Here is a 27,240-nt window from a genome sequence, read left to right as displayed (position 1 = left end):
CCCGCACTCGCGACCAATGGGAGCAGCGAGCGCCAGGCGAGCCCCCCTCTCGCGGCTACCACGCCCCCTCCGAGGCGGAAAATATAAGCGTGGCATGAGTGGCGCGTACTTTCAGCCGTCGAAGTCGTCGTAAAGAAAAAGGGCCACCACACGCACTGGAGATAAAAAAGCGGGGCCCCCCTCGAGTGCCTGACGGAGACCGCACTACCGCTGTGCAAAGACCACACCCGCCGTTTCAAGGAGAAAGGAAAGGAAGAGGCACAGCAGCTGTGGGGGTATCTGCTACTTGCGACGGTGTATTTATTGGCATTACGACGCGAGCGCCTGCGCGCTGTGTTCTTTTGCCCTGGTTTTGCCCGCCACCTCCCCCGTTTAGTTCTCCCCATCCCTCCACCTGCTGCCTGCCGCTGCTGCCCTTGGTGTGAAACCTGTGGTCATCCCCACCCCTCCCACTGCTCCTCGCCGTGGACTGAATCGGTGCGTGATGCTTCTTGAATTGCCTCGATACTCGCCATCGAGCGGAACCGTTTGCGTTTTTTTTTGCTGCGCCTTTGCCTTGTTTCGGCCTGCGCATACGTGCTTCGACGTGCGTACACCCCTCTCCCCGAACCACCCCAACCTCGCTCCCATTCATTCGGGTGACCTACCCCTACGTGCACGGCGCGGGCACACGACCCGTCACTTCCGCACCGCTTCCCCCTTACCCCCTCCCTCCCGACGTTGTGTTGTGCACTGCTCTAGGCTGTACCGCTTACTACTGTTGCTAAAGGAACGGTGACAGGTGTCGAAGGTGTCTGTGCGGATGTTAAACAAGTCGAGATGACTCGCAGGCCGTTGAGTTAACGCTATCTCGTGCGTGTGACACCGCTTTAGAATGGAGGCCTGGTTGTTCGATGCTACGTGTTGGCTTGAACGGGGCAGTTGTAATCGTGTGAGGCAGCGGGAAGAAAAAGTATACATGCCTCTTTGCATTCTGTTACCATCGCCATGCTTTATGTCCACTTCCTACGTTCCTGAATGTAGAGTAGGTATGCACAAGTATCGGAAGTACTGGGGCCTGTGTAGGACCTATTGGTCCCCGTATGGATCCCACATGAGCCCTGTCCTACTTCTGCTCTGTTTCAGCCAAACCTGAGAGCCCTCAGAAATTGGCTCTTCTTATCAAATGTTCAGTTTAAGAGATGTGAGCTGTATCTTTGAAAAAGTAAACAAAGGCTACACGAACTATTCAACTTATCATATAGTGTTAACAGAGTTTCGTATTAAAGGAAATCTGCTGTATTCACAGCTACGCAGAACTTTGGCGTGCCGTCAACGAAAGTATAAGCTAAGCTTACGTCTTTGTTTTGCATAAACGTTTCCTTTATTGAGCTTAGAGAGTACTAAACCCTTTGTCAAGCTACATAATAATTCAGCTCCGCCCGCATAACCTCGCTGCACCTGTCCTTTGTGTCTCTGCCCTCCTAAACATTGTCCCAGATGGACGCAGATATTGAGGGAAATCGGCCGTGACGTCACGGGAATGGGCGAACATAATTGGCTGGCGTACCTACCCGAATTCTTTTCGATATGGACGGTGGTGTACTCGCCGTTTGTTAGGATGTCACCGACTACAGTAACTTTTTGATGCGGGAGTGAATGCTTCTGATATATTCATGTCCCTTTCTGAGCGTTACGTTGAATATCCGAGCACTTTGTGAGCGTAGCCAGTAAAACCGTACAACGCTATGTTAATCACCTATAGTACTCCTTACAAAAGTCGTTATAGAAAGTCTGTTGTGTTCCTACTGAGTTTTCGGTGCCTCCGATAAGAATGTGTTGAAATGCAATTAAGTTTCAGGCGTGAGTTTGGCTAATGTAGTAGAGACTGAAAGTCTAAACCCTATAGGCTCCATTCCCATGTTGCGGAAAGATTGAACTTTTTCTCGGGTTCTGCGGTCCGTAATCTTTCAACGCCGACTGTATATCGTCGGAGAGCATACTATGACTTGAAAATTGAATTAAATTTGAAATGAACACGTTATTCCCGACAATGAAGTTGACAGACCTTCTATATTGTTTTTATAGTGTACATGTAGTCGACGAGAACACGGTAACACAAATGTGCTGCAGTGTATACCACAGTCTCGCGTTGATTTCACCAGAAACGAATTCATTACCCACCTCATTTTACCCTCGACATTGAGTTCCTTTTGTACTGCACCCGTTATCTTTTGTTTTGTTCCTTCTTTTAATTTGTTTCTCCCGTTCTTTTGTTTCCTCTTTTTTGTTTCACCCGTTCCCCAGACCCACCAAACCCACCCGCATAGCTTCTGAGTTGGATTATCCCGTTCATTTCCGAAGGAGACCTCCCTTCGCCAGCCTCTCATTTCTGGCATCCCTAATCGCATCGAGATCAACTCAGCGGCCGGAATCGGACTCAATAGTTTCCCAAAGCAACAGGTATGTGGAGCTTCCGAAGCGAATGGGCCTCGCACCAAAAAGTGCGTGTTCATAGTTGGAAGTTGGGGAGAAAGGGGGCGTTGTTGCGCGGATTTGGAGACTATAGGAACTCGCAAGACGCACGTATATAGCTTACATGGAACGTTACAAACGATTCCCTGTAAGTTATCGCCGTTTACTAGGCTTCCTGTGCAGAGGTGGATGAAGGCATCGCTGCAGCCTAAGTTATACCAAGTGTTCCTGCATGCATCTCCGTATCATCTCCCCGCCCCCCCCAAAACAAAAGAAGATTATAAGCTGATAACAAGGGACGAGAGGTACAGCACCTGATCACGAACGCACGCCGCGAAGCAGCCACAAGTTGTTCTTCAAAACCAGCCCAGGCTTCAATGCCTATTTTGTGGACGACAACAGCATCGAAGCTGCTCAGATTATGCGGCAGCGACATCCCAGGCAAAATTATAGTGTGTTCCCATCATTTCTATAGTTCCAGCCCCGTTTTTTAATATTGTTCGTTTTTTCTCAAGCCGTCTCGCTCACTCAAGACATGGCTTTAGAGCTGTGAGCGCTTGCGAAGAAGGCTTATATAGCCTCGTAACGCCCGTCGTTGCAAATGAGAGCGACTTGCACAAAGCGGAATTAACTACTAACGCCGTTCTCTCGCTATAGTGCACCGAAAAAAGTTAGTTGTTGTCCAGCCTCGGCTACCACTATCTATCCATGGCTCATCCGTTTAGTTGATTAACCATAATTGATTTCCGATGCGTATACCTCTCGGTAGTCTGCGGCAATGTTTGGTTGTCAGGCAACACCCGAAAATATACGAGTTTCCTACTCGTTAGAGAAAACTATCGCGTTGCGCTATTTCTGCTGTATAAATACCGTGGGAGTAATGGATATCACACGTGGGTTTGCCTACAGTCTTCGCACTTATGTCTTCAGAAGTTATCGGGAATGTGTTCATTACTCCATCTTTTCAAATTTCACAGCAATGTTTCTTTTTTTCTAAACACGCGAAAGCCATGCGTAACCAATGTCTATCATTGCGTTTATAAGGTAGTGTTTTGTTGAACTTTACCGGCATTGCAAAGTCGCAGGGTTATTTGATGCTAGAAGGACCGAGTTACTGCGAATCCGTCCCTGCGGTAGCACAGCTGAACTGTCCCGCAGTTGCAGAGATGACAGTGCTGGTGGGGCGGAATATCGACTTAATTTACAGAAGCAAAGATCTTGGGAGCCTGGCCTCACAGTTCATTAGCCCAGAAAGCAGTTCGAGCGCTTCTTCACTACCTGAAGGCAACACACTTGAGTGCCCGACTATAGACCTCCTACACCTAACTCAGTGCATGTGAAAGTGCGGTATAGACTCATCTCTCTCTCTCTCTTCTATCTATCTATCTTACTCTCTCTCTCTCTCTCTCTCTCTCTCTCTCCACGTGTAGGGCAGCAAACTGGACTCAGTCTGGTGAACCTCCCTGCCTTTTCTTCCCTTCTCTCTCTCTCGTATACACTTGCGCCAGAGTACCCACTTGTAAGCTTTTTTTAAAGGGGGGGGGGGGGGGGGGCGTGCCCACAACAACAAAGTACGCCGACGTTTGGCGTTTCGTTGAAGTCCAGCTGCAACGCCAGCGACGGGAAGCCGTTTACTCTTTGCTCACGGCTTATACAAATGATGGCCTTCACGCAGCCTTGAAGCCCGGCTGCCGGTCACGGTCGTCGCATGAGTCAGTTGTGTGATCCATTGTTCACCGGATCTGGCATACACGCTCTCGCGAACTGTACAGTGGTTTGAAAGGTGGACGACTCTGTGCGCGTGGCTGCTCTGAGCTTGGTGTGCCGTTGCGATCACACCACCCGCCCGCGTCAAGTCCCGATCGAGTTGCCCTCGCGAGGTTATGTATACGTGCGGTTTGCGCTTGGCGAACGCGGTGACTGAATGCGAAGTTGCCACATCTTCTCGGATTGGATCGTCTTCGTGTACTTGCGTCCTTGGCTCCGTCAGGATGTATAGGTTATAGTTCGCAGGCGCGCCAACGTGTTGAGAGTCGTCACGTGTGTTGGTCAGATTGGCATAGCTGCATAAACGGGTCGATCTGGTTGCAGACTTCGGTTGTCTCGTGGCGTGTCCCTTCGTCTTGAAAAACAATGATCAGGCGGTTATCGCGAAGAGTGCAGTATGCGAGCTGCAGTCGATGTAGTTTTGAAATCGTTCCTTTAAAACTTACTTTCCTGTTGTATATGGTACGAGGCCTCGCGGGATCGAATCCCGGCTGCCGCGGCCGCATTCCGATGGGCTGCGAAACGCAAAAATACACCCGTGTCCCGGTGCATAGGAGGTACGGCAAAGATACCCAGTGTTTGTAGCATGTGCATGTAGCATAGTGCTGCAAGTGCTACTGTGCTGTGCGGTGACAGTATGCGGCAACATCGGCCGACTGTGACTGTATGTCCATGCTCCTTTCTTTCTTTATATCTACTTGGTTATCACTTTACCTCCCCCTGCCCTCTCTCCCCAGCGTTGGGTAGCAAACGGGATCTTCCCATCTGGTTAACCTACCTGCCTTTCCTCTCTCTCTCTCTCTCTCTCTCTCTCTCTCTCTCTCTCTCGTTATACTCAGGTGGTCAAAATTAATCCGGAGTCCCTCACTATGGCGTAGCTCATAGTCATATCGTGTCTTTCGCATGAAAAGCTACAGAAATAAATTAAATGAAATTTGATATGAAACAAATGATTGATAAATCTTGAGACGCTGCCAGAGTGAATTCAATTGCATCTCAGTAGAGAGTAAAAATGAGCAAATAGTAAATAAAATCGCAACAACATGCGCAAATAGTGAGTGCATCGCACGACATTTTCTAAAACTACTTTTGTAATACTTGCAGCTCCTGTAGGCACTAGAACCAGATTTTCCTCTGGTAAATTTTGGAGAAAACGCCGTAATAATAGGCACGTTTCGATTGTGCACAAGCAGCACGGCGAATGTTTTCGTACACGAGGAGCGACGAAGTATTTAAAAGAGATGCAAGGGCGCTTTGTTTATGAGCGACGCGGACGACAGAGCCACATTGACGGAGGAAAGAGTGCCGTCAACAAGTGTGTGTTTCGCAAGTTCCGCGTATACGCGTGACCGTTGACATGGTGCTGTACACTACGTGTGGTGGCGTTCCGCTTTTCAAAATCACCGGCCGGAGCGCTCGCGAAATGCGATCCGGAACGCCGGATGTTGTGCTATGCGCGGAGGCTACATACCCTAACGTGTGAAGCCGGAGTCAAAGTGCGCGTCGCAAACTAATAGCGAAGGCAGGGGAATGCGTCGCTGCAATTTTTTTTTAAGGAGGTCAGCGGCCGCCACGCAGGCGAAAGCAGTTCTGTGCTTCTTCTTTTTTTTTTCTTTTTTTGCCTGCCAGCAACATGTGGGATAAACAAAACGCGCCTGGTAGATTTGAAAGTTTCACGCGTCATCTCGTTAAAAGTGACACGTCGAGCATAGAACACGTTGGACGCGATTCGTTTAGCTCAACTGAAGAAGTACGAATCTGGTTATTTATGGAAAGAGGTATCATCATTAAAGGAAGGGAAGGAAATTACTGTTTCCTTCGCTGTAACTTTCTGCTGGTACCTGAATGGTCGGCAGTTGGGAGGAGTGTTGAACTAAGAGGACAGGGAGAGAGCCAAGCAGAGGTGGATATCGTGTAGAAAAGAGCTGTTTACACATCTACAACAAAGCGACTAGGTACAAGTTTATCGCTTGGGGGGGAGGGGGATTTGCTCAAGAGAGTGTCACTAGGCCCCGCATGCTCAACTGAACAAGAAACGCTTCCTAGCAAAAGTAACACGTGGTACTCCGTTGTCTCTCAGTTGAAAATCTATTGAGTGCAACAAAAAGTCGATGCAAACATTGCAAAACTTTTATAATGGCGTTATAAGGGTCTTATCTCACTTTTGCGTCTTGATGTTGACGGCCGTTTGTGCATACGTTGGATGTCTGCAATGATGCAGACAATGTCGTACTACTAGTGTCCGTTGAACAACAACAACAACAACAACTACAACAACAACAAAAGAATGCAGCAGACTGGTTATTTCTGTATTATTCGAAGCTTTCATTCGGGAGGTGTCGTCTGTATGGTGACTGCTTACAAAACTTAGGTCCCCGCGTGCCAGGCAGGGCGCGCAAAGCATTCGAAACGCCTAGCTATATGTGGGTGCGTAACCATTAACATCAAATAACGATTTGTTCTATGTGCCACTTTCGTAAATGTTTAGTGAAAGAGAATGTTGACGAATGTGCGCAATAGAAGTCGACTTGTACATCGGGCTTCTGCTCGGCAATATGGCACCAGCACTCATTTCAAACGTATTCTAAACCGAACCCCCCTCTGCATGCTTACCGGTTAACTCGAGCAACATTTTCCATACCCGAGGATCGCGTATATGACAGAGAGCGCGTGTCCTTGATTGTCACAAAGGCCGGAACTCTATTTCATGTCCCTTAAAGGTAATGGCCTTCTGTTGTAGAGATATCGCGTTTCGCCAGACGCGTTGCTCCAGACGGAACCCGTTGCGCCTGCAGCATTTCTATATGTATACTAATTGTGTCAAGTACGGGCAGCTCTCGAAATAAAGGCGTGAAGGGCAGGCACCCCGGCCGAAGGCCTTGGTTTCCTGACTTTCACACGGGTGGCTTGGTGGCTTCTCTCTCTCTCTCTCCTTCGCGTTAGCGCTCATTCATGCCGATTTAATCGCCGTCTGTACCCACTGCCAAGAATCAGCCACCAGCGTGGGCTCCGCCAAAAATAATGGAAAAGGAAGTCGCGTCATCTTCACCCATGCCTCGTCGTCTGCTTCTCACGCAACGCCGTCTGCCAACAAAACTCCTCACTCAGTGACGTCACGATCCGAGTAAAGCTGGCGCCGTGCCGCGTACAACGCATGCACGTATCGAGCCATAGTGGGAGAGACACGCCTGTTTCTGGAAACTGCCGCCTTCGAAATGGAATAATAAAAAAAAAACCTTTGATTTATGGGCGTAGCGCGAGAAATTTAGCCGCCCACCTCCTGACAGCTCTCGTCGTGTGCTAAGATTGAAACAACGCCAGGGCGTTGAAGGGACAAGATCTATGGCATAAGCACGCGGTGACGTTCTCGCCTGGCAAAATCGGCCGGGAATATAAGTTGAGGTGGTGCGGATACTTTGTTTCGCGTGGCCGTTTAACGAGTGGACGCGATCGCTGCTCGTCAAGTCGCCCGCATTGCGACGACGCAACTATGAGGAACTTCCGCGTACGTGACCGTGCGCCCGCGTACGTTTGTCGTGCAACGCCTTCGCTCTCACACAAGCGGAACCCAAGAAATTTCCATCAGTCCTCGAACCGCTGCCGGCTTCGGTGCTCGGTGACGGTGAATCCGTCAGCGGTCTGCTGGCCAGACGACGTAAATGATAAGTTATGAAGAGCGCGTACAAAGAGCAACGGATCTCCGGGTTGCAGGAATTTCGATGACTCGAGAACCAAAACCAGCTTCGTTTACGAAAGAAAGAAAGAGAGGGCGAGCGAAACAGCGCTCGAAGAGGTGTTTCTTCCTTGCTCGCAATCCTCTTCCGACAACAAAGCCGTTCTCTTTCGCATTCTCGCGGTATGCGATCGAGCTTTCCAGTTATCCGCGCCACTATACGAGATCGCGCCGGCACGCAAGGGTCACGCGGGTGGTGCCTAAATATACAGGATCCACATTTCGGAAGTATGTATCAGTGAGGCTACGGACACGCACATTCCGTTCTAGAACCATCCGCGCGCTTGAACGCGTTTTGCCGTCGTCCGTTGTCCCGCGGAGGTAAAGAGTTATACGCGGGTGTTTGTGTGTGTCTCTGTCCGTGCGTGCGTGCGTGCGCGCTTACACAAGCGCGGTTCGGAAATTGTCCGCGTCTGGAGCTGTAGAATGGTTCCGTAACCCCGCACCGCCAGCGCGGTTGCAAAGTACACGCGAGCGAGTGTGCGAGTCTGAGGACGGCACGCAAACCGACGTAAACCGGCTCTGACGGCGATGGGGAGAACACAGTCAACTCGGTAATCGCCCAGGACCGGGGAAAAACCAGAGGAATGCGGTGCCCCTTCGAGCGTCCAGCGATGGGCGTGGTATCGTCAGAGAGAGAAGTATATATATATAGAAGACCGGGGGTCGTCTTGAATGTGGGAATGTACACAGTGGCGTGGTGCGCCCCCTTTCTCTGTGACCGAAAGCTATACCTACGGAGCTAAAGTTGCGCGAACGAAATGATGCGTTAAGTATGGATGTGCGGCGAGTTAAACGCAGTCCTTTTTTTTTTATTATTGGTATTCTTCCATCAATATTTTTGTTCCCTTCCCTTTGCAGTTTGTTGCCGTTCATTAAATGACGTCATTGCGTACAGACTCGCGCAATCCGTTCTTCCTGCTGCCGACCATTTCTGTAACGCCGTCTGCTTTCCTGGAAACGCTGCGGGAACGCGGCCATTATGCGAGATGACGCAATGTAACGCGCCGTTCGGCGCCTCTCTCCTCCTAAGCAATAACTCGCCCCGAATTCTCCCTCCTAACTACACGGCTTCGTGTTTCGACGCTCGCTTCTGTGAAGTTACGTACCCGTCTGGTGGAAGTCTTCCAGTTGCATTTTTTCTAACCCGTGATTGGGATTATCCCTCAAGAGAAAAGTGTATAATAGCTGTGTCTTACCAGTACTCACCTACGGGGCAGAAACCTGGAGGATTACGAGAAGGGTTCTACTCAAATTGAGGACGACGCAACGAGCTATGGAAAGAAGAATGATAGGTGTAACGTTAAGGGATAAGAAAAGAGCAGATTGGGTGAGGGAACAAACGCGAGTTAATGACATTTTAGTTAAAATCAAGAAAAAGAAATGGGCATGGGCAGGACATGTAATGAGGAGAGAAGATAACCGATGGTCATTAAGGGTTAGGGACTGGATTCCAAAAGAAGGGAAGCGTAGCAGGGTGCGGCAGAAAGTTAGGTGGGCGGATGAGATTATGAAGTTTGCAGGGACGGCATGGCCACAATTAGTACATGACCGGGGTTGTTGAATAAGTATGGGAGAGGCCTTTGCCCTGCAGTGGGCGTAACCAGGCTGATTATTATTATTATTATTATTATTATTATTATTATTATTATTATTATTATTATTATTATTATTATTATTATTATTATTATTATTATTATTATTGGGATTATGACTTGCGATTTCTGGATTTGTAATGTCCGAAGAAAGACGACAAGACCGGTGACAGAAACGTGTACGATCGTTTGGCCCGCTTGTCACGAATGGATGGGCACCGACTAGACGAAACCTTGCGAGTTGTTTCAAGCGGCACAGTGATTGAGGGAAAGGGTTACGGAGGTGTCTCGATGTAGGGGGAGTTCGAGGGAGCGGCTTCAATAGGAGCGCGAGGCTAAATTTATTATGCAGTGACAATTGTGACACATAAGTGACCGCATAAAGTCAGTCAGCCGCGTTCTATGGACGTGCCAGATGTAACTAATGTCTGAGCTGTTGACGGTTAAGGGAAGTAAACAAAAAAAAAAGAACTAACAGAAACTAAAATTACATTCGGCTATCTTATTGGGGATAATGCATCCAGTGTCACTTTGTTTGAATATATAAATATGCTCGTTAATGCTGTATACACCTGAAGCGCCTCGGCTTCAGGCCGTCAAGACCTGTCAGCTGCCCGTCCCCTATTTTCAAGAACTCTGCTGGCGCGCGATCGCTTATCAACGTTGACGAAAAAACAAAATTAAACTATAAATGTGGAAAATTCTCGTTTTCGAAAGTACCCTAGGCAAGCCTTTTGCAAAACGTTGCGCCCATCATTCCGCACGTAAGCTCGTTCGAAGTATCACACACACGTGCAAACACAGGTACACACATACAACAGAGGACAGTGCGCGTTTCTTGGCGAATATGTCAATTAAGGAATCTTGTATTGCAGGTTCTAATGCGAGCACGACCCAACGCGCGACAACTGGAACTCCAACGTCACGAGACACTGTCGCGCCTTGAGTGGAGCAGAGGAGTTTCATCATGCAGCGCTGTACAGTTGTGCAGAGAGAGAGAGAGAGAGAGAGAGAGAGAGAGAGAAGGCGTCCTTGTAGCTCACGCATGCGAACGCACCCAAGTGCATTCACGGCCCGATCGGTCCAAACGCGATCGGACATCAACGGCCGAGGGACACCGACATCACGGCGCATATAGAACTGTACGCAGGAATTCCGTGACTAATGCATTTCACCTTCGCCGGCGCTGCAGAAAGACGAACACGCGCAAGCTATGCACGCGCCAGAGCAACTGCGGCCTTGAATAAATGGCTTTCAGGGTTAATAAGCCTGCTCGGCTTTGCGCAATATGTAGACCCGTTGGATGTGCCCAAGACAATGCAATAGATTTGGCATCACCATAAGGTGGAATAGCGATTTGAATTAGATCGGCAAATTGCGCTAGTGCAATTTGAGAAAAAGGAAAGTTGCTCTTTTCGTGAACAGATGCGTGTCACAGTTGCAGGCCAGCAAACGCGGGTGGAGGTCATCTTGAAGCCACACGCCGTGGTGGCTATGCGGCCATGGCGTTGCGCTGATATGTAAGAGGTCGCGGGATCGAATCCCGGCGGCCGCATTTCGGTGGGGGCGAAATGCAAGAAAAAATAATTATGGGGTTTTACGTGCCAAAACGACTTTCTGATTATGAGGCACGCCGTAGTGGAGGACGCCGGAAATTTCGACCACCTGGGGTTCTTTAACGTGCACCTAAATCTAAGCACACGGGTGTTTTCGCATTTTCGCCCCCATCGAAATGCGGCCGCCGTGGCCGGGATTCGATTCCGCGACCTCGTGCTCAGCAGCCCAACACCATAGCCACTGAGCAACCACGGCGGGTAAATGCAAGAACGGCCGTGTCCCGAGCATGAGGGCACGTTAAAGATCCCCAGGTAGTCGAAATTGATCCGGAGTGTCCCACTACGGCGTGCCTCGTAATCAGACAGCGGTCATGGCACGTAAAACGCGAAACATTTCAATTAAAATCTTGAAGTGTCACTGCATTAGCTCCCCGTGAATTCGTGGATCTCGACCGAGTCTGGACGATATTGTTCCGTTGCTTAGCTGATGATGATGATATGTGGGGTTTTATGGCGCAAGGGCCACTCATGGCCAAAGAGCGCCAGCGTTGCTTAGCTATACACATGAGGGTTACATTGCGTTCTAAAGAAACGAAGGATAAAACCTCACAGATTCTGATAAATATTTCAGCATGAATGAGGCCTAATTGGTCGAAGATGCATTGAAAAGCATGACGTCACAGTAGCGCGGCGGCGGTGTGATTTGGGCGCAAAATTCAAACATTTTCGCGTTAATATTTCTTTGACGAATGAAGTGAAATATCCGTCATTCCCACCACTAAGTTGCCCACAAAAATTACTAGGGGAAGCCTTCGGCGCTGTGTAAGAACCATGGCTGGCACACTAGATTTGTCAATAATATTTCGGCTCGTGGCTCAAGACGTTCTTATCGCGTTATTTATTACGTTTGAACTTTGCTAAACTTTCCGAAACAATCACTTTTTTCCCGAAACACAGCGAGGAAGTAAGTGGTTCTGCACATGCGTAAACATTATGGGACGTTGCATCTGCAGAGCAATATTTCGGTCAAATATGCGAATCCACAAAGACCATTCGAAGCCAGATAGACGGAAGTTCAGGCCATTAGCCATCATTCCTATGCTGTCCGAACGGCGCGCACCCGTTGCAGCCACTTGCAGCTCCAGCGGACAGCAATTTATGTCCAAAACATGGCGACGACCATGACGAAATTTCCGGCTGCTGCAACCGATTCCGGCGGGTGCACTCCGCAAAAGCATAGCCTCCGAGATTCGCTTCACCGCAGGACTCCGAGGAAACGCTCGTTAAGTGCTGGATTCGGCCACCACCTATGCTATAGTATGATACAACTTAATAAACAAAACGCAACTAGCAACCAAGGCACACTCAATGGCGCGGGGTTGTTACTCTGCCAGCCAATCACAGACGCAAACAAAATCGTCGTCATGCGACAATTTCAAGATGGCGTCGTACTCGATACCTCCGGAGCGTCTGCTGTTCTTGAAGATTCTTTTCATCGGCAGAAGCGATGAGGTGTGAAAGAGACATAGACAAAATGTCTGAAGTCTGAACATTTCACTCTTCAAAAGTCCGCGGTGCAGTTCATTTCAGTGCTGGCCCCGTTTTACTCACGAAACTTCACTGCCAACTGAAGTGAAACTTGACAATAAGTAGTTGCAGAGAAGCAACCGTTTTATTTCAATTCAATAAAGAATTAGGCTTTCACCGTTCCACTATAATAGACGAACGAAAACGTACAAAATTACGCGCTTATAGTTCAGATGTTTTGTCGTTACCGCCTTATTCACGTAACAGGGAAAGTTTGGAGTACGAACCATTTGCAGTCTCGCGGAGTAACAGTGACTGGCGGTTACGAGGGCGTGGGCAGGGGGGGTTTCACTGCAGGCTTGAGTTGTATCCGACTGTAGCACCTGATTTCTCCCCCATAGTCCCGTGCACTTAGGTTTAAGTGCACGTTAAAAAGAACCCCAGCTGGTCGAAATTTCCGGATTCCCCGTGCTTCATAATCAGAAAGTGGTTTTGGCACGTAAAACCCCATAATTTAATTAAGTTTAATGGCTTTCACCCGTCGCTACGCACACCTCATCGGCCAATCGAACAGCCCTGATTGTGAACACTGCCAGATGCCCGAAACACTGCAACACGTACTGTGCGACTGCCCAGCATATATGCTCGAGCGAAGGACGTTATACAGTTTCCTAGCCAGCGTTGGCAGACAACTACTGTCGGAGGAAGCTATCCTCGGCCCATGGCCTGACACTGCAATTTCAATGCGTGCAACAAAAGTATTGTTGAAGTTTCTGCAGGACACCAAGCTCGACGAGCGGCTCTAGCTAGGCAGCTGTCTCATCTACATAAGCACTCACCACTTCTCTTATCATCATCATCCATACCAGTACTCTCACTCCCCTTCCCTCTTCCCCAGTGCAGAGTAGGAGACTAGAGCGCACTAGCTCAGGTCGACCTCTCTGACTTTCCTATCAATAAATTCTATTCATTCATGCTCACTGTGTGAAGGAAAAGCTCTTTGTTATGCTTGTCGATGCGTTCACGCGCACGGATTCGCCTACAAGCGCGCGTGCGCCTTCTCTGGTGGTCGTCGCAGATGAGTGCCAGCTTCCCGGTGGTGCCCGCTCGTTGGCTGGCGGCTGCGCTGCTCGTGTGCTCGCTCGTGGCGCTGACGCAGCCCGGCGGCTGCGCGGCGCGCAACCTGCACAAGCGCTCCTTCCTCGAGCTCGGCTGCCGCGGCAACTTCGAGCAGTCGTACCTGGCCCGGCTCGAGCGCGTCTGCGAAGAGTGCTACCAGCTGTACCGGGAGCCGGAGGTCTACAACCTGTGCAGGTACGGTATATATGCATACTCGCGCGCGCACAAGCAGAAAACGTGTTGCCACGCAAGCGGTGGTGCGCGTTTTGGCCCCCCCAAAGGAAATGGCAGTCGAACCTCGATATAACGAACTCGCACCTAACGAATAACGGTGTACAACGAAGTAAAGCTAAAACATTTCTCGTCGTGTAAGAAATAAATGATTTTTTTTGCGAACATCCGATATAACGAAGGTATGTTCGTTTCGGATGCTGAAATGAATGAATGAATCAATCAATCAATCAATCAATCAATCAATCGATCGATCGATTAATCAATAATCTTTATCTTCGAACACGACATAATTTTGACGAGGTCAGCTTATGGCCCATACGCGGCTAAACGAAGTAGACGGTACGCGGAACCTCGATATAACGAACGCGCATCTAACGAATAACGGTATACAACGAAGTAAAGCTTAAGTATTTCTCGTCGTGTAAGAAATAAACGCTTTTTATTTAACGAGCGTACGATATAACGCGTCGGATGCGACATCGTTTTGACGAGGTCAGCCTTATGGCCCATACGCAAATAAACGAAGTAGGTGGCACGCGGAAATTATCTCGTCAAAGCGAGAACTTCGTCAAAGCGAGAACTTCGCTAAATCGAAAACATCGTGAATTGAACTCACTCAAAACATTTATTTAAGAGCGGGAAAAACATGGTAGAAAATTTTGCCTGCATGTGCGCACACTTATCCCACTTACCTTAGAAAGGAGGTCCGTTTAGCATCTCTTGCGTTCCTTCGTGGGAGCGACAAAGCCATCAAACAAGTCAATTGCGCCCGCCACCTGAACTGAAGCCTGGCATGCCTATATTTTACCCATATTTTTCCCCCACAGAAATTTAGTTAAATAGGGCGAGATGTTGAGTTCCCCTCGTTCGCTGTGAGGTTTTTCAATGCATTATGCTTTATGAATATGTGTCGGGGAATATTGGAAAGCTTTTCGAGAAACTAAAGAAATTCGTACAATTGTGTTTCGTTATATCGAGGAATGTCTCTTATTGGCAATTTGTCCTAACTACAATGCTAATATGGGGCCTAAAGTCTACATCTGCCGAACTAAATTTCACAGCTTTCAAAATGTACGTAACTGCGGTGCAATGTATCATGTCGTCGAAAACAGGAAATCTGAAAACGAGACAATGAACATAATAGGGCTGCGTTCGAATTCGAACGACGTTCGCATTTAGAGTCTGGGCTGAAGTCATTCTTACTGCCCTCAGGGGAGATCCATTATGTAGGGCACAGTTCTCCCCGTCTGTCGCCTTGCTTCCAGTTCGCTCGTGCGAGTTATGCATACACATAAGATGTGGGCGCGTGCTTTGTGAACGAGAAGTAGACACCCCTTCAAGGATGTGACGGCGAGAACTCGTCTAACCACAAAGTTGTGCTTTTTTTTTTCCTCTCTGGGCCTCCTACACGACCGGTCAACAGGGGCAGCTGCTTCAAGAACGAAAACTTTGACCTCTGCGCCGACGCCCTCCTACTGAAAGACGAAATGACCGATCTGCGACGCATGATCAACTACGTCTACGGATGATCCAGGACCGGCCCGGCATCTACTTTATAGTTCACAAGAAGCAGGCAGAGAGGAGGTCGAGACAGCGTGTTCGCTAGAGACAGGAGATAACAAAAAGATAGCGAGATAGATAGAGAGAGAGTACCACTTTGAGAAAGGGTAGCGAAGAAAAAAAAAAAGAAACTCAGCCTTCCTCTCTGACTACTTCGACTCCTTATACGATAGAAGAAAAAAAATCAAAAACAAACCAATCTACGAAACGACACAACGAAGAAATGCAAACGACAACTCGTCGAACACCCATCGAACCGTCCGTCCACGATGTACGAAAAGCGACAACGAACTTTCAGTTTATTGTCTATTGTATAACTTATTTAATTATTGACTGTTTCTAAGGTGTCTTTAGAGAGCGAATCAACAGATCATGAGTGTACTGAGAGCACGCGATATACTTGTTTTCCTTTTGTTCTCTTGTACAGTAATCGCTCATTGCGGGGTTCGTAAGACGATGCCGTCGCGCTAACTTGTGCTTCAGTGAGCCCGCTTGCCTCGCGGTGTTAACGTTGCCTTTGTTGTCGCTGTTTTTGTTTTGTATTCTTGTGTCTCGTTGCACTGTGTTGCTCGTGCGAGAAGTCACCTGGTCCGCAGGAGAGAGTTCGTAATGGCGCCCGTGGGGAGCGTCGAAGTCGATGCGCATCGAATCTCGGTTCTAGCCATGCGACTGTTTGATAGCAGCGGCTCGCCAAGAGCGACTACGCGCCGCAAGGGCGGCTTGCGAGGTCTGGACGGCGCCGCTGTGCGGTGACGATAAGTGCTATGTCCCTGGTGTGAGTGCGCACCCTCGAGGTTCCAGGTTCGAATGCCTGCGCGGTCTGGTTGCCAGCGCGGTGGGCCCTGGATCAGCTATGGCGATCCTAATTCAGTGAACTGCCACATTTTGCTGTCTTCAAAACAGTTGAACAAAGAAATCGAGAGCCTTGTAGGTGTTGATCGTGGAAATGGATCACGGTAATCGTACACTGTCTCCATAAATCCGTGCAGTACAAAGTAAGATACGGATCGCGTCAGCTAACAAGCGGTTTGGACCAAGGGTAGCGTTGTCTGATTGTCCGCGGCTAATCCGTTCGTTCGTGACGTCTGCTGATTAGGAAGATCACGGAGGGATCAACGGCAGATGGCGGGCGAGGTCTTCTTCTCCTGTGATGCAGAGCCGGTTCTCGTTCCTGATTGGCTGACGAAATCGCTAGTTTTCAGTGCACTGCATGGTGTCACTGCAGTGCACTGCATGGCTAAAAGAAAAACAAAAGCTACAAATTTTAACGCTTGTGTATTGGATTGACAGTAACTACGGCGGGCCTGCTTTAAACATGAGCTTATATCTAAGCAATAACCTGAGTTATGTACGAAGGTCTGAAACCTAAGAATATGATCGACTCCATTCAGCCCAAATGTAAAAGCTGAAACGTTACGGATGTCATTGATACCGTGATGAGAAGTTCGATGCCGATCTTAGGCGAAAAGGGGTAAACGTCATCTTTGTATCTAGGGCTCACCTGGCTGTTCTTCAGGGAGAACTCGCAATTGAACTGATTATAACGTTTTTAAACTTCAGCCTTTCACCTCTGCAAAAGTGGTTGCCGAAATTCGCGAGCAGGCCCGCCAACGGTCTCTCTGAAAAGATGTCAAATTCTCAGTTGAATATTTATTACTTCGGTATTAAAGGATTACAATAATCAATCACTTAAGCATCAATCACGGAGTGCTTGATCAGAGTGATAGATTGGATGGACCCACCGATATCCTCGAAGGTATCTGCCTTCTCACACCAAGGGCATAGCTTCGCGCAGGATCTGATAGCTCAAGAAAGTAATCGTTTGGACGTGTTCCTATATGCAGTTCTGTTTTTTTCTTTCTCTCTTTGTTGCTGTTCCATTTATGTTCATATTGTACATACCGCAAGAACATTCTGTCGTTTCTACACAAGAGAATAACTACTCTTTTAGACGATTGCCTTTTTGCTGGTCACCGATTGAGATTAATTGAGGCCCTGTGTTGTTTCTTTTATTCTGTTTATGTGTTTTGTTGTTTTTAACGTTGAGTCTCATCGCGTGTATATTTTGTGTTCTGCGTTGTCTTCAGAAAGCCTATACGCTTGTACATAGAAAACAGACGTCTGTTGAGAACACGTCTTCTGATTTTAATTCTGGCGCACTATGCATACAGGTCCCAGACTCGTGCATTTATATTGTATAGAACTAATGCAGGCGAATATACGCCTCCTTTGTTCTTACTCTTTTTTTTTTGCGCGCGCTGAGGAATACAGTATTATTTATTTTATATTCATATTATATGCGCGTCTTATTTATATTCTAAGTTATGCATAAACATACACAGGGTGTGAAATGTGAAGGCGACTGAGAGTTTAATGCCTGATAAAGAGCCGAGATTTGAAAAACAAGAAAACAAACGAAAAGCCACCGCATTACTTATAAAAAAATTTATTAATGATATTAAATTGCATTTCAGCGGAAACACCATCGACGGCAAGAAAAAATCTATCGAAACACAATTTATATGATGACTTTCTGAGGGTTATTAACTCCTCTTTTCATACATTGTAGGTATATTGCACAGCATAAATTGTTATTTGCAGCTGGATTCTGCGCAAATAATGTGTTCGGAATGTTGATTCTTTCCTTTTCGCCGGAGGTCAATAAGTTCAGCTCCCCCCCCCCCCCTTCTTCTGCAAGGATATTTTTTCAACGTATTTTGCGTCTACTCGATTTTACACTTGTGCTCAGGATGGTACGATAAAAACTGAGATGCCGAAAGGTTTGATTAGAAAATATATATATATAGATAGATATATATTAATAGGGAGAAGGAGACTATATTACATCATATATGGCTCGTTTATTTTCTTACGATTCTGAACCGATTTGTTCTCTTTGTTCGAGGTGTTCTTTCACCGCACTTCATTTGCAGAAAGAAAACAGAGTCGCTGTGGCATTGGTTTACACATGCTGTTCCTTATGTACTCGTATGATTTCCTTGTGTTCATGGATTGTGGTAAAAAAAGAGAGGGAAACATGCACAAATCATAAAAGGGGAATATATTTTATATATTTACACTTGAAACAAGAAACAAACCGAGAAAAGAAAAAGAACCTTGGAAACATTTCCGAGAGGCGAATGAAGACGTCTCCTGCGAACGAGAATGGGAGAGTGAAGAAGAAAAAATAAATAAATATGAAAAATGCAAGTCACGCTTGGCGTTCAACTATTGTGTCGTTTCTTTTCTTTGGTGTTTCTGAATTTGTGGCGTGGGCCTGGTTACGTCAGAAATATATATATAAATAAACGCTCTCGCACCCGAATTTCGGCGCTTACGTTAACGTGACAGGCAGAGATTATCTCATCAGGCAGCCGCCGAAATAGTTCGAACGAAATTTGCTGCATTTCATATGAATAGCCCATGCCCATTTATTTTTCTTGATTTCAACTAATGACATCTTAGTTGAAATCAAGAAAAAGAAATGGGCGTGGGCAGGACATGTAATGAGGAGGGAAGATAACCGATAATCATTAAGGGTCACAGGCTGGATTCGAAGGGAAGGGAAGCGTAGCAGGGGGCGGCAGAAAGTTAGGTGGGCGGATGAGATTAAGAAGTTTGCAGGGACAACATGGCCACAATTAGCACATGACCGGGATCGTTGGAGAAGTATGGGAGAAGCATGTGCCCTGCAGTGGGCGTAGTCAGGCAGCTGCTGCTGCTGATGATGATGATATTCCCTGCGCAGTCCACTGTATTGTGACATCTGGCTTTACTGAAGAGTTCTATAGGTGTAAACTCGATACCTCACTCTTTAGGATTTCCCCGTTTTATTTTTTGTCCTTCCTTTGGGAATATAGAAAATAAGGCCCTGAATAGAAAGCCCACTACTTGCACGCGGCAGACTTCAAGTTCGTCTTTTAAATGCAGCAAACCTAATCGAAAATGGTTGAGCGGATGCCGAGAATAGCGAATCGTTCCGCATTTTTGTAGGTGCTCCCCTACCTAAAGGTGTCTCCTTAAACCGAACCATTATGCATCCGTGAAAGAATTATGTAGTACTGGGTGTGTTGGTAACTCCTCTTGAGAACACCAACGCAATAGTTGGGACGCAGGCGTGAAAGACGAGTACAGTTGTAAAAACAAGGTCAGCGCTTGTCCTTGGCTTTCTTGTCTGTGTCCTCATCACGGCGCTGGTTTCCAAGATGGAGGCCGTAAGCACGTTTATATATGTATGTATATACACTGCGCCTTAAGAAGGCGTTTTAGACAAGACTATCCTGAGGACAGGCCATTGTGGTATGGTAGCTTGGTATGGTATACAGTATGGTATGGTATGGTAGACAGGCCATTGCGGTACTTCAGTCAGCAAGGAGTTTATAGCCTTTGCGTAAAAAGCAGCCCTAAGAGACGAAAACAAAGAGGCTTATGTCAATCGTCGGATAAGGTTGCGTTTTCAATGATCCGCGTAGTTATTACCATTTGCGCATGCGTAATTACAACAGTATTATTGTGACGCCTGTGGAGCTCTCGTTGGAAAGGTAAATGCTTAGAACTGCGTTCGCAATGCCGGTATGCGCCGTAGGCGTAAGCAGCAGTGCTGGTGGCGCCGTGTTGCGGCACCTAGTTCAACCATAGCACAAAGAGATGCTATTGCAACAACAGATTGTGGGCTACTTGTAGCTGCTGGCTTAACACCGTCAGCAGTTCAAAAAAATATTTGTGTACAGTGCCTCGTTTTCTTGTCCTTCGACCAGAACAGTCACGCAGCACAAAAAACTTTTCTTTTCAAGCACGCTGTAGCTGAACTAAGCGCCACCAGATGTCGCTGCCAGCGATGCTATAAACTTTCACTGACGACTTCGGTATTTACACCACATTCTGTAAATGGAAATATCTGTACAGACCGGTTAAAGCTTATTCGTGACCCGGTAAACTGAAGTTATTAAATAAACGGCACTCGACTAATAGCCTCCGAGAATCGCGCCGCCACAGATCACGGAGGTCATAAACGGCTGCATATTGTTTTCTACAAAAAACTACTAGGGAGAACTGTGGCGCTGTGATCGCTCACTGATGGTCAGTAAATAGCTTTGTCTTCGTGCTTGTTTCTTCAGACGCTTTCGTGACTTCACTGTTTATGCCTTCTATTCCTCAATTATGTCAAAAAATGACATCTTTCGAACACGTGAAGGCAACAAGTTTCTACGTACACATGTAAGTCAACGCGAACTGTTGCTTTTGTGACGCCACATTCCGTCGAAACTGGTTTAACTGCAAAGCCACGAAACCGTTTGACTCCAGAAGGAAGAAGTTTCAGGCAAATACATGTATTAACCACCCTTGCCATGTTGGCTGAACAGCCATACTCGTACCTCGCGTTGACAGTAGCCGCATAGTTCTCTCGAGTAATTTATTGTGTAGCATGGTGGCACCAGCGTGTTTGCATCCCACGCCCATTCCACGCCCACTAATTAAGTCACTGCAGCGAGTGGTTACATCGGTCAGCAAATGCGCGCAGGACTTTTTAAACGAGGATTTGAGTCAATGACATCGGTATTAACTTTGCTGCGCAACTTTTGAATGACTGAAGGAGCATTTCAGCAATGGTGCGGAGAAGCGCAAACTCGTTAAGAAAATAGGAGGGAACGAAAGAAGGTCATCGTGTAACTTAGACCGAAAAAAAAAGAAAGAAATATAACGTGACGAGTGAAAACGCTGCGTAGTGTGGTTCATTACCCCGGGAGTCACTAGGGGTGCGCGTTCGATGTCAATAAACAACGGTTTTTTTTTTTTTGGTTTACAAACGAGGAAAACATGCAGTAAAGTGTGCTTCTGCGCGCATTAGCGGGCGTTGGCCGCAGGCGAGGCGGAAAAAAAAAAAAAAGACTCACTTAACGCGCGCTTTATCAGCAAGGCAGTAAAAGCTGCTGCGCGCAGGTAAGAGCTGGAGGAAAAAGGGATGCATGCGCAAAAAGTGAAGTGACTTGTGTAGCTCGGCTGCAAAAACAATTTGGCTTGGAAAATGAAGAGCCCGCGCCCAACGAGAGAGGCTAACGATCACCGCTGTCTTGCTTTTGGTTTCCTCCTCCCCCGCCCTCTTCAGTCCTCAGTGACGAACAAATGCACTATGTACGATCGGTTGGGATGCGAGAATTTTGTGAGATGTACGCGCGCCATACATTACAGGTTAGCTTCCCGGTAGAGACCTGCTGCTCTACTGCTTACACGGGCCGCGCCGGCTCATTGGCTATGGCATTGCGCTTCTGAAGCGGCAGGTCGCGGGTTTGACTGGCCGCTCCGCTGCCTTTATTCTGATGGGGACGGAACGCAAAAAAAAAAAAAAAAGAATACTCGTGTACCGTGATTTGGGGGTGCACGCAAAAGAACCTCGCGTATGGTCCAGAAATCATATCTAAACACAATCAAACCGCAACTCTCCGCTAGTGTCCCTTGCAACTGATTCCGCACGTTAAACTTCATAGTTTATTTAGCTTATTTGTTAACGCTATGGAGGCACGTGAGTTCTGTGACGTTGACTTGCCTCCGAGATCGGCCCGCTTTAAACCAGTAGGGGGCGCCAGTAGGGGGAGGGGGGGCTATACGTCTGAAAGCTCCCGAAAATTGTCGATATCCTCGCCGTCCTCGACTACACCCAGGGAAAGGGGGGAGGGGGTGACAGAAGAGCTATCGGCCCCGGGTGCCAGACGACCTAGCTACGCCACTGTGTGCAACAGACGTGGACAAAGTTTAAGGGGTCTGAAAATTTCATTTTTCAAAAGCCCGCGGTACAGTTCGTTTGATAGCTGAGCCCGTTTTACTCGTGAAACTTCACTGCCAATTGAAGTGAAGCTTGACAGTAAATAGTTGCAGCGAAGCAAGCGTTTTATTACAGTTCAATAAAGAATTAGACTCTCACCGTTCCACTAAAATACAGGAGTGGAAACGTATGAAATTACGCGCTAATAAATTATTTTGTTGTGGTCATCGCCCTTCTTAAGAAACAGGGGAAGTTTCAAGTACGAACTATTGCCAGCCTTGCGGAGGAACAGTGACTGGCGGTTATGGGGGCGTGGGCGGGGCTTCAGTGCAGAGTTCAGCTGTATCCGGGTATGGCTCGTGATAGTGATTGAATGGGCTAATACAATGCTTACCTAACCCAATGTGATAAGCTGCAGTGATAGATGAGTCAAGCAACTACGCTCGCTCTTTATTGTGACGTCCCAGCAGAAGCAAACTTGCACTATATCCGGGGTCCCCATGAAGTACACGATCTAATCAGCCCTTTACGCGCTCCAATAGTTCATTTCACTTGGCCTCTAAGGAAACTTCTTTTTGCTCAAGAAAGCAGTACCTTTTCATTCCGTGTATTCTCCCATCATATTTTTTTCTTATTTATTTACAAACATTGCTCTCTTTATGCAAGACATAGCAGGAGTAAGCACAAATAGTGAATACAGTTGTAATACAGGATACAACGAAGTGGATATACATTGTTTTAATGTGTGTGGGGTTCTCCTCCGTGCTTTTGGGACAAAGGAACGACAACACAGCAGTGCAAACAATCACAAGAGCATTTACTGCACCTATCATAGATCAATGCCTGCTAGCCGAGTTGCTATCGGCAAAACATGCCGATGGGCGCGCGACAAATCTAGGAAGTCCGACTCACAGCGACCGGATAGCGAGCGAATATGTTCGCCCCATGCTGGATCCCAACGCCTGGTTGTTTGCGTGTACGGTCACGCGAACGGTGGCGCGTTCGAAGGCGGCCACGCGAGACGGTCTCGCAGAAACATGGATCGGCGCACGCGCGGCACAGCACGTCCGCACTGCTTGCTGCCCGCCGCCAAAGAGGGCGAGCCTTCCTTTCCCGCGCCCATGTAGCCCCGCCTGTAGGCAGCGTAAGCAGCGCAACACTCGCGCCATCTCTCGTACGGCGCTTCAACCACTCCGACCGCCGCGGGCGCCAGGCCACGCGGCGAAGCCGCCCTGCAGGAGACGAGCTATGCGGGAAAACTAGATCTCAGGGGACGCGTGAGAGTCACGCATCCCCACACACGTAACATGGTTAGGTAAAAGATCAGAAATGCTCTGAAATGGTATGCGTTACTGAAATAACCATCTAGTTCACTCCATAATTACACGCTTAATTACAACGAATAATGTAAATACCCTTGGTTCTGTGGAACACCAGTGAATTCACGAACGCACGTCTTCACAGATTGGATCCAAGTTTGCAACTGCGTCTTCCACTAGGGTTGCCACGAGCGGAAGCAACACTTCTGTGCCACCTGTGGCTCGGCGTGGTATTCACGAACTCCTATTCCTTCCGCATTGGAATGGCCGACAGCCCTGCTTGCGACACCTGCGACTGCGAGGAGAGGATCGCGCACCTCCTCTGTGGCTGTCCACGTTACAATGTGCCAAGAAAAGTGCTCGTGACTGCGCTCGAAAAATTGGACAATCACCCCTTCACAGAAGAGAAAGTTCTAGGACACTGGTCTAGACGGGTTTAGGCACTCAAGGCCTTACGGGCTTTGCTCAAGTTTTTAAGGGCCTCTGAATTGTGCGACCGCGTTTGACTGTTGTTGCGGTTAACATCGCGTTACTGCGTGAATTTTGCTCGTTTTTTTTTTCTCTCTTCATTCTCCTTTTATTCCTTTTACCCCTTTCCCCAGGACAAGGTAGCCAGCCGGTATTTACACTGGATAACCTCCCTGTCTTTCCTTCCCTTTTGTCTCTGTCTCACTTGGTTCTGGTGCTTCAGTTACACTTTCCGGTCTGCGGCAAGACGTTCTGACCGCTGTTATCTCTCTTTTTTTCTCTTTCTCATATGCGCAGGGACAACTGCTTCAAGAACGAGAACTTCCTCAAGTGCGCCGAGGCCCTGCTTCTAAAAGAAGAGATGGACAGTCTCAAGAGCAAGGTCGACTACCTCTACAGCCGCTGAACGAGAGTGTATAGAGAGAAGGGCCGCTATCGGCAATCTATTTTTGATTTGTACAACACGCAAGCGCCATCCGAAAGACAACCACCCAATACCGCCCGGAAATGCCACCACCATCACCGCCACCACATCACTAAGCGAAACAACAACGCCTGTATCACTACGAGACTGAACGACGACAGCTAACAGCTGCAGCGCCATCTGCCTCGTAAAGGAACCGCTACAAAATATATTTTGCTGAAGCCTCCACCCTCGTGAGAACACAACCCTTTGCCTGCTTCGGAAGCGCCCCCCAGCGCCGGGGAGAAGCAACACGTGGTCCGGTCACGTGACGTGACGACCACTATAGCGCCACCTTGCGTCCTTCTGCGTCTGTGACAACGCTATACTGCCTTTCTATTCTCTAGGACGTTTCGCTTTAGCTTTGACTTAGTTCGAACGAAATTTGAGTGCTCCAGTGCCTGCCATTTATTGTTATATAATATTTATTTTGTTGACGCACCTGTTTCTGCCGTGATGGTGGCAGCTCGAAGCTGTAGATAAAGAGAAAAGAGTATAATATTGAGCTAAAAAATCTAGTCGGTGCTTTTTATGCTCTATATGCGTGTTAATCGTTGTTTCGTTCGTTTATGCCACGTTTTCCGACCCATAATGTTCAATAAAAACTGGAAAGCAAATGTGTTTGTGTGTACTGGTTTGATGTACAATCGCCCAATTTTTTAACCTGAACGCGCGAGCATCGACCGGCCAGTCGATAAGCGCCGTATAACGGAGTACAGCGGCGAAGTGTGCGAGAATACGCGCGTGCGCGCAATGCACAGTCCAATGCAGCTTCCCTCTGCCAGGCGTATTCTCGCACACTTCGCCGCTGTACTCCGTTATACGGCGCTTATCGACTGGCCGGTCGATGCTCGCGCGTTCAGGTTAAAAAATTGGGCGATTGTACGTCCGATGTCCCTGTACGGACACCGAGGTCCGACGACAAGGCTAGAGCGCCTATGTTACTGGGTGCAAAACTTGCGTAAGATGTGTGCGGACAAAGCGAGAATTTTAAAGACATTTTAGAATGGACTGGACGCGCTGTAGTCGCAAATCAACAAATTGCAACAGACCACAAAGGCAGATGGAAGTGACAGACTGCTACTCCATGGTGTCCAGTGCGCTACCTTTATCAAAAGCAAAGTACTCGTAAGCTAAAAAGAAAGGAAAAGGAAAAAAAATTGAGGAGTCATTCCACTCTGTGAAGGTGCATGACCAGAGAAGTTGTAGCACGTCACACAGGGTTAGACAAGTCATAAGATGCCAACATACACTGACACCAAGGACAACATGATAGGCGAAATTACTTGTGCCTAATAAATGAAATAAAGAAACGATAAATTAACGGAAATGAAAGTGGATGAAAAAAGAACTTGCCGCAGGTGGGGAACGATCCCACAACCTTCGCATTTCGCGAGGAAAAGGATACATGTATTTATTTTCATCATTCGCTAATGATAATGACCATAGCATTGTGATTACTGTAATCTACACTGATTGGTTCGCTTATAACCTTAGAGTCTTGGTCAAAGTTAAATCTACACACGACTGTTAATTGTTGAGTAGTTAAGGGACTTGGGATTGGTGCGGTACTTCAAACCAAACTCTTCTGGCACAAAACTGAGCGAACCACTTCTTGTCTGGTTTTGAAATGTCCATGTTGAAGCATCCAACGATGGTCCCAGGGGTAGTGTCATCACGGCAAACCCATGCAAATTGCATTGTTATGAACTTATCGTTATCACACTTGGGTGTGCCCGGAGATACATACGCAGTGGATATCACAACTCCGTCTTTCGTTTGCAAAGCGCAAACATCCCTACTGTCGATGGCATTGTGCACTTGCGAGTCAAGGGTGTACGGCTGTACATACATTTTGTCATTTGCATGTATGGCAACGCCTCCTGCTCGTGAGTCCATGTGCTGTTCACAAACGATTCCATTATAATCATCGACTTGAAACAATGCATCTTGATTTACTTATTATTATTATTATTATTATTATTATTATTATTATTATTATTATTATTATTATTATTATTATTATTATTATTATTATTATTACAGGCTCAGTTCATGCTCACCCACGTGTATATTTATTGTTGACGCACAAACACGGAAAATACATGGAACCATACATGCATGCATGCCATACATACATGCCAACCATACATGCACAGCTTCGCTGTAAAAAAAAAGAGCCCAATGTGGAACCAACCTTGGGTTGATTAACGATAGCTTGCGCATTGCAACAATAGCCGCACTGGAGACTTTCGCGATGAACTTTACCCTTCAGACACCGTGGTGGACCTTCCGGAGAAAGCGGTCTACGTTTAGTCAGCGTGAGAACGTGCTCAATCGCAAGGCACGACGTGTTTGACCTTGCATAAACCCTCGATTATGCAGTACCGTGAGACGCGCCCAGAGTTTCGTGGGAGTGATCCTTAAAGCACGTGCCGTGTATACCTGGGCCCGCCATGCGCATGCTCCGACCAGCCAGGTGTCCCCTAGTTACGGAGACGCGCCTCCCCTGTAAACATGCACAAGATTTGCCCCGTTTGATCAATGCTCATGTTTTCGTTTCCTTCGGGGCAACGAAATAACTTGCGCACACAGCAAAAAAACAACAAGAAATTCCCATGCTCGCATAGCCGTGCTCAGCTAGCGAAAGATCTGATCCTGCACACATCAGCATCAAGAGACCAC

General features: G+C 47.6%; 1 protein-coding gene and 1 long non-coding RNA gene across 9 annotated transcripts in view; one reads left to right on the top strand and one right to left on the bottom strand.

Moving 5' to 3' along the window:
* LOC139049694 (crustacean hyperglycemic hormone-like) overlaps positions 1-25,166 on the top strand; it is an 89,000-nt gene extending 63,834 nt beyond the window's left edge. Inside the window, exons 1-4 of one of the 7 annotated variants that reach the window (XM_070525421.1) lie at positions 99-275; positions 2,287-2,442; positions 13,711-13,946; positions 24,390-25,166. In XM_070525421.1, coding sequence (XP_070381522.1) covers positions 13,711-13,946; positions 24,390-24,498 — 345 coding nt within the window. In that variant the 5' untranslated portion in view covers positions 99-275; positions 2,287-2,442 and the 3' untranslated portion in view covers positions 24,499-25,166. Of the gene's footprint in view, positions 1-98; positions 478-2,286; positions 2,443-13,710; positions 13,947-15,408; positions 18,760-24,389 lie in introns of those variants that run through there. The other 6 variants (XM_070525420.1, XM_070525426.1, XM_070525422.1 and 3 more) reach the window with 6 other exon arrangements.
* LOC139049695 (uncharacterized) lies at positions 18,595-27,045 on the bottom strand. 2 transcript variants are annotated; one of them, XR_011508503.1, is made up of 2 exons: positions 27,001-27,045; positions 18,595-18,698 (listed from the first exon to the last, which is right to left on the bottom strand). It is a non-coding gene; the product is annotated as an uncharacterized lncRNA (long non-coding RNA). The 2 variants fall into 2 exon arrangements; XR_011508504.1 differs by lacking the exon at positions 27,001-27,045 and adding an exon at positions 26,824-26,957.
* Positions 27,046-27,240: the final 195 nt, after the last annotated feature.

The sequence above is a fragment of the Dermacentor albipictus genome, chromosome 9, assembly GCF_038994185.2.
Source record: "Dermacentor albipictus isolate Rhodes 1998 colony chromosome 9, USDA_Dalb.pri_finalv2, whole genome shotgun sequence".
Lineage (NCBI taxonomy): Eukaryota > Metazoa > Arthropoda > Arachnida > Ixodida > Ixodidae > Dermacentor > Dermacentor albipictus.
This window is presented reverse-complemented; position numbering and strand designations above follow the sequence as displayed.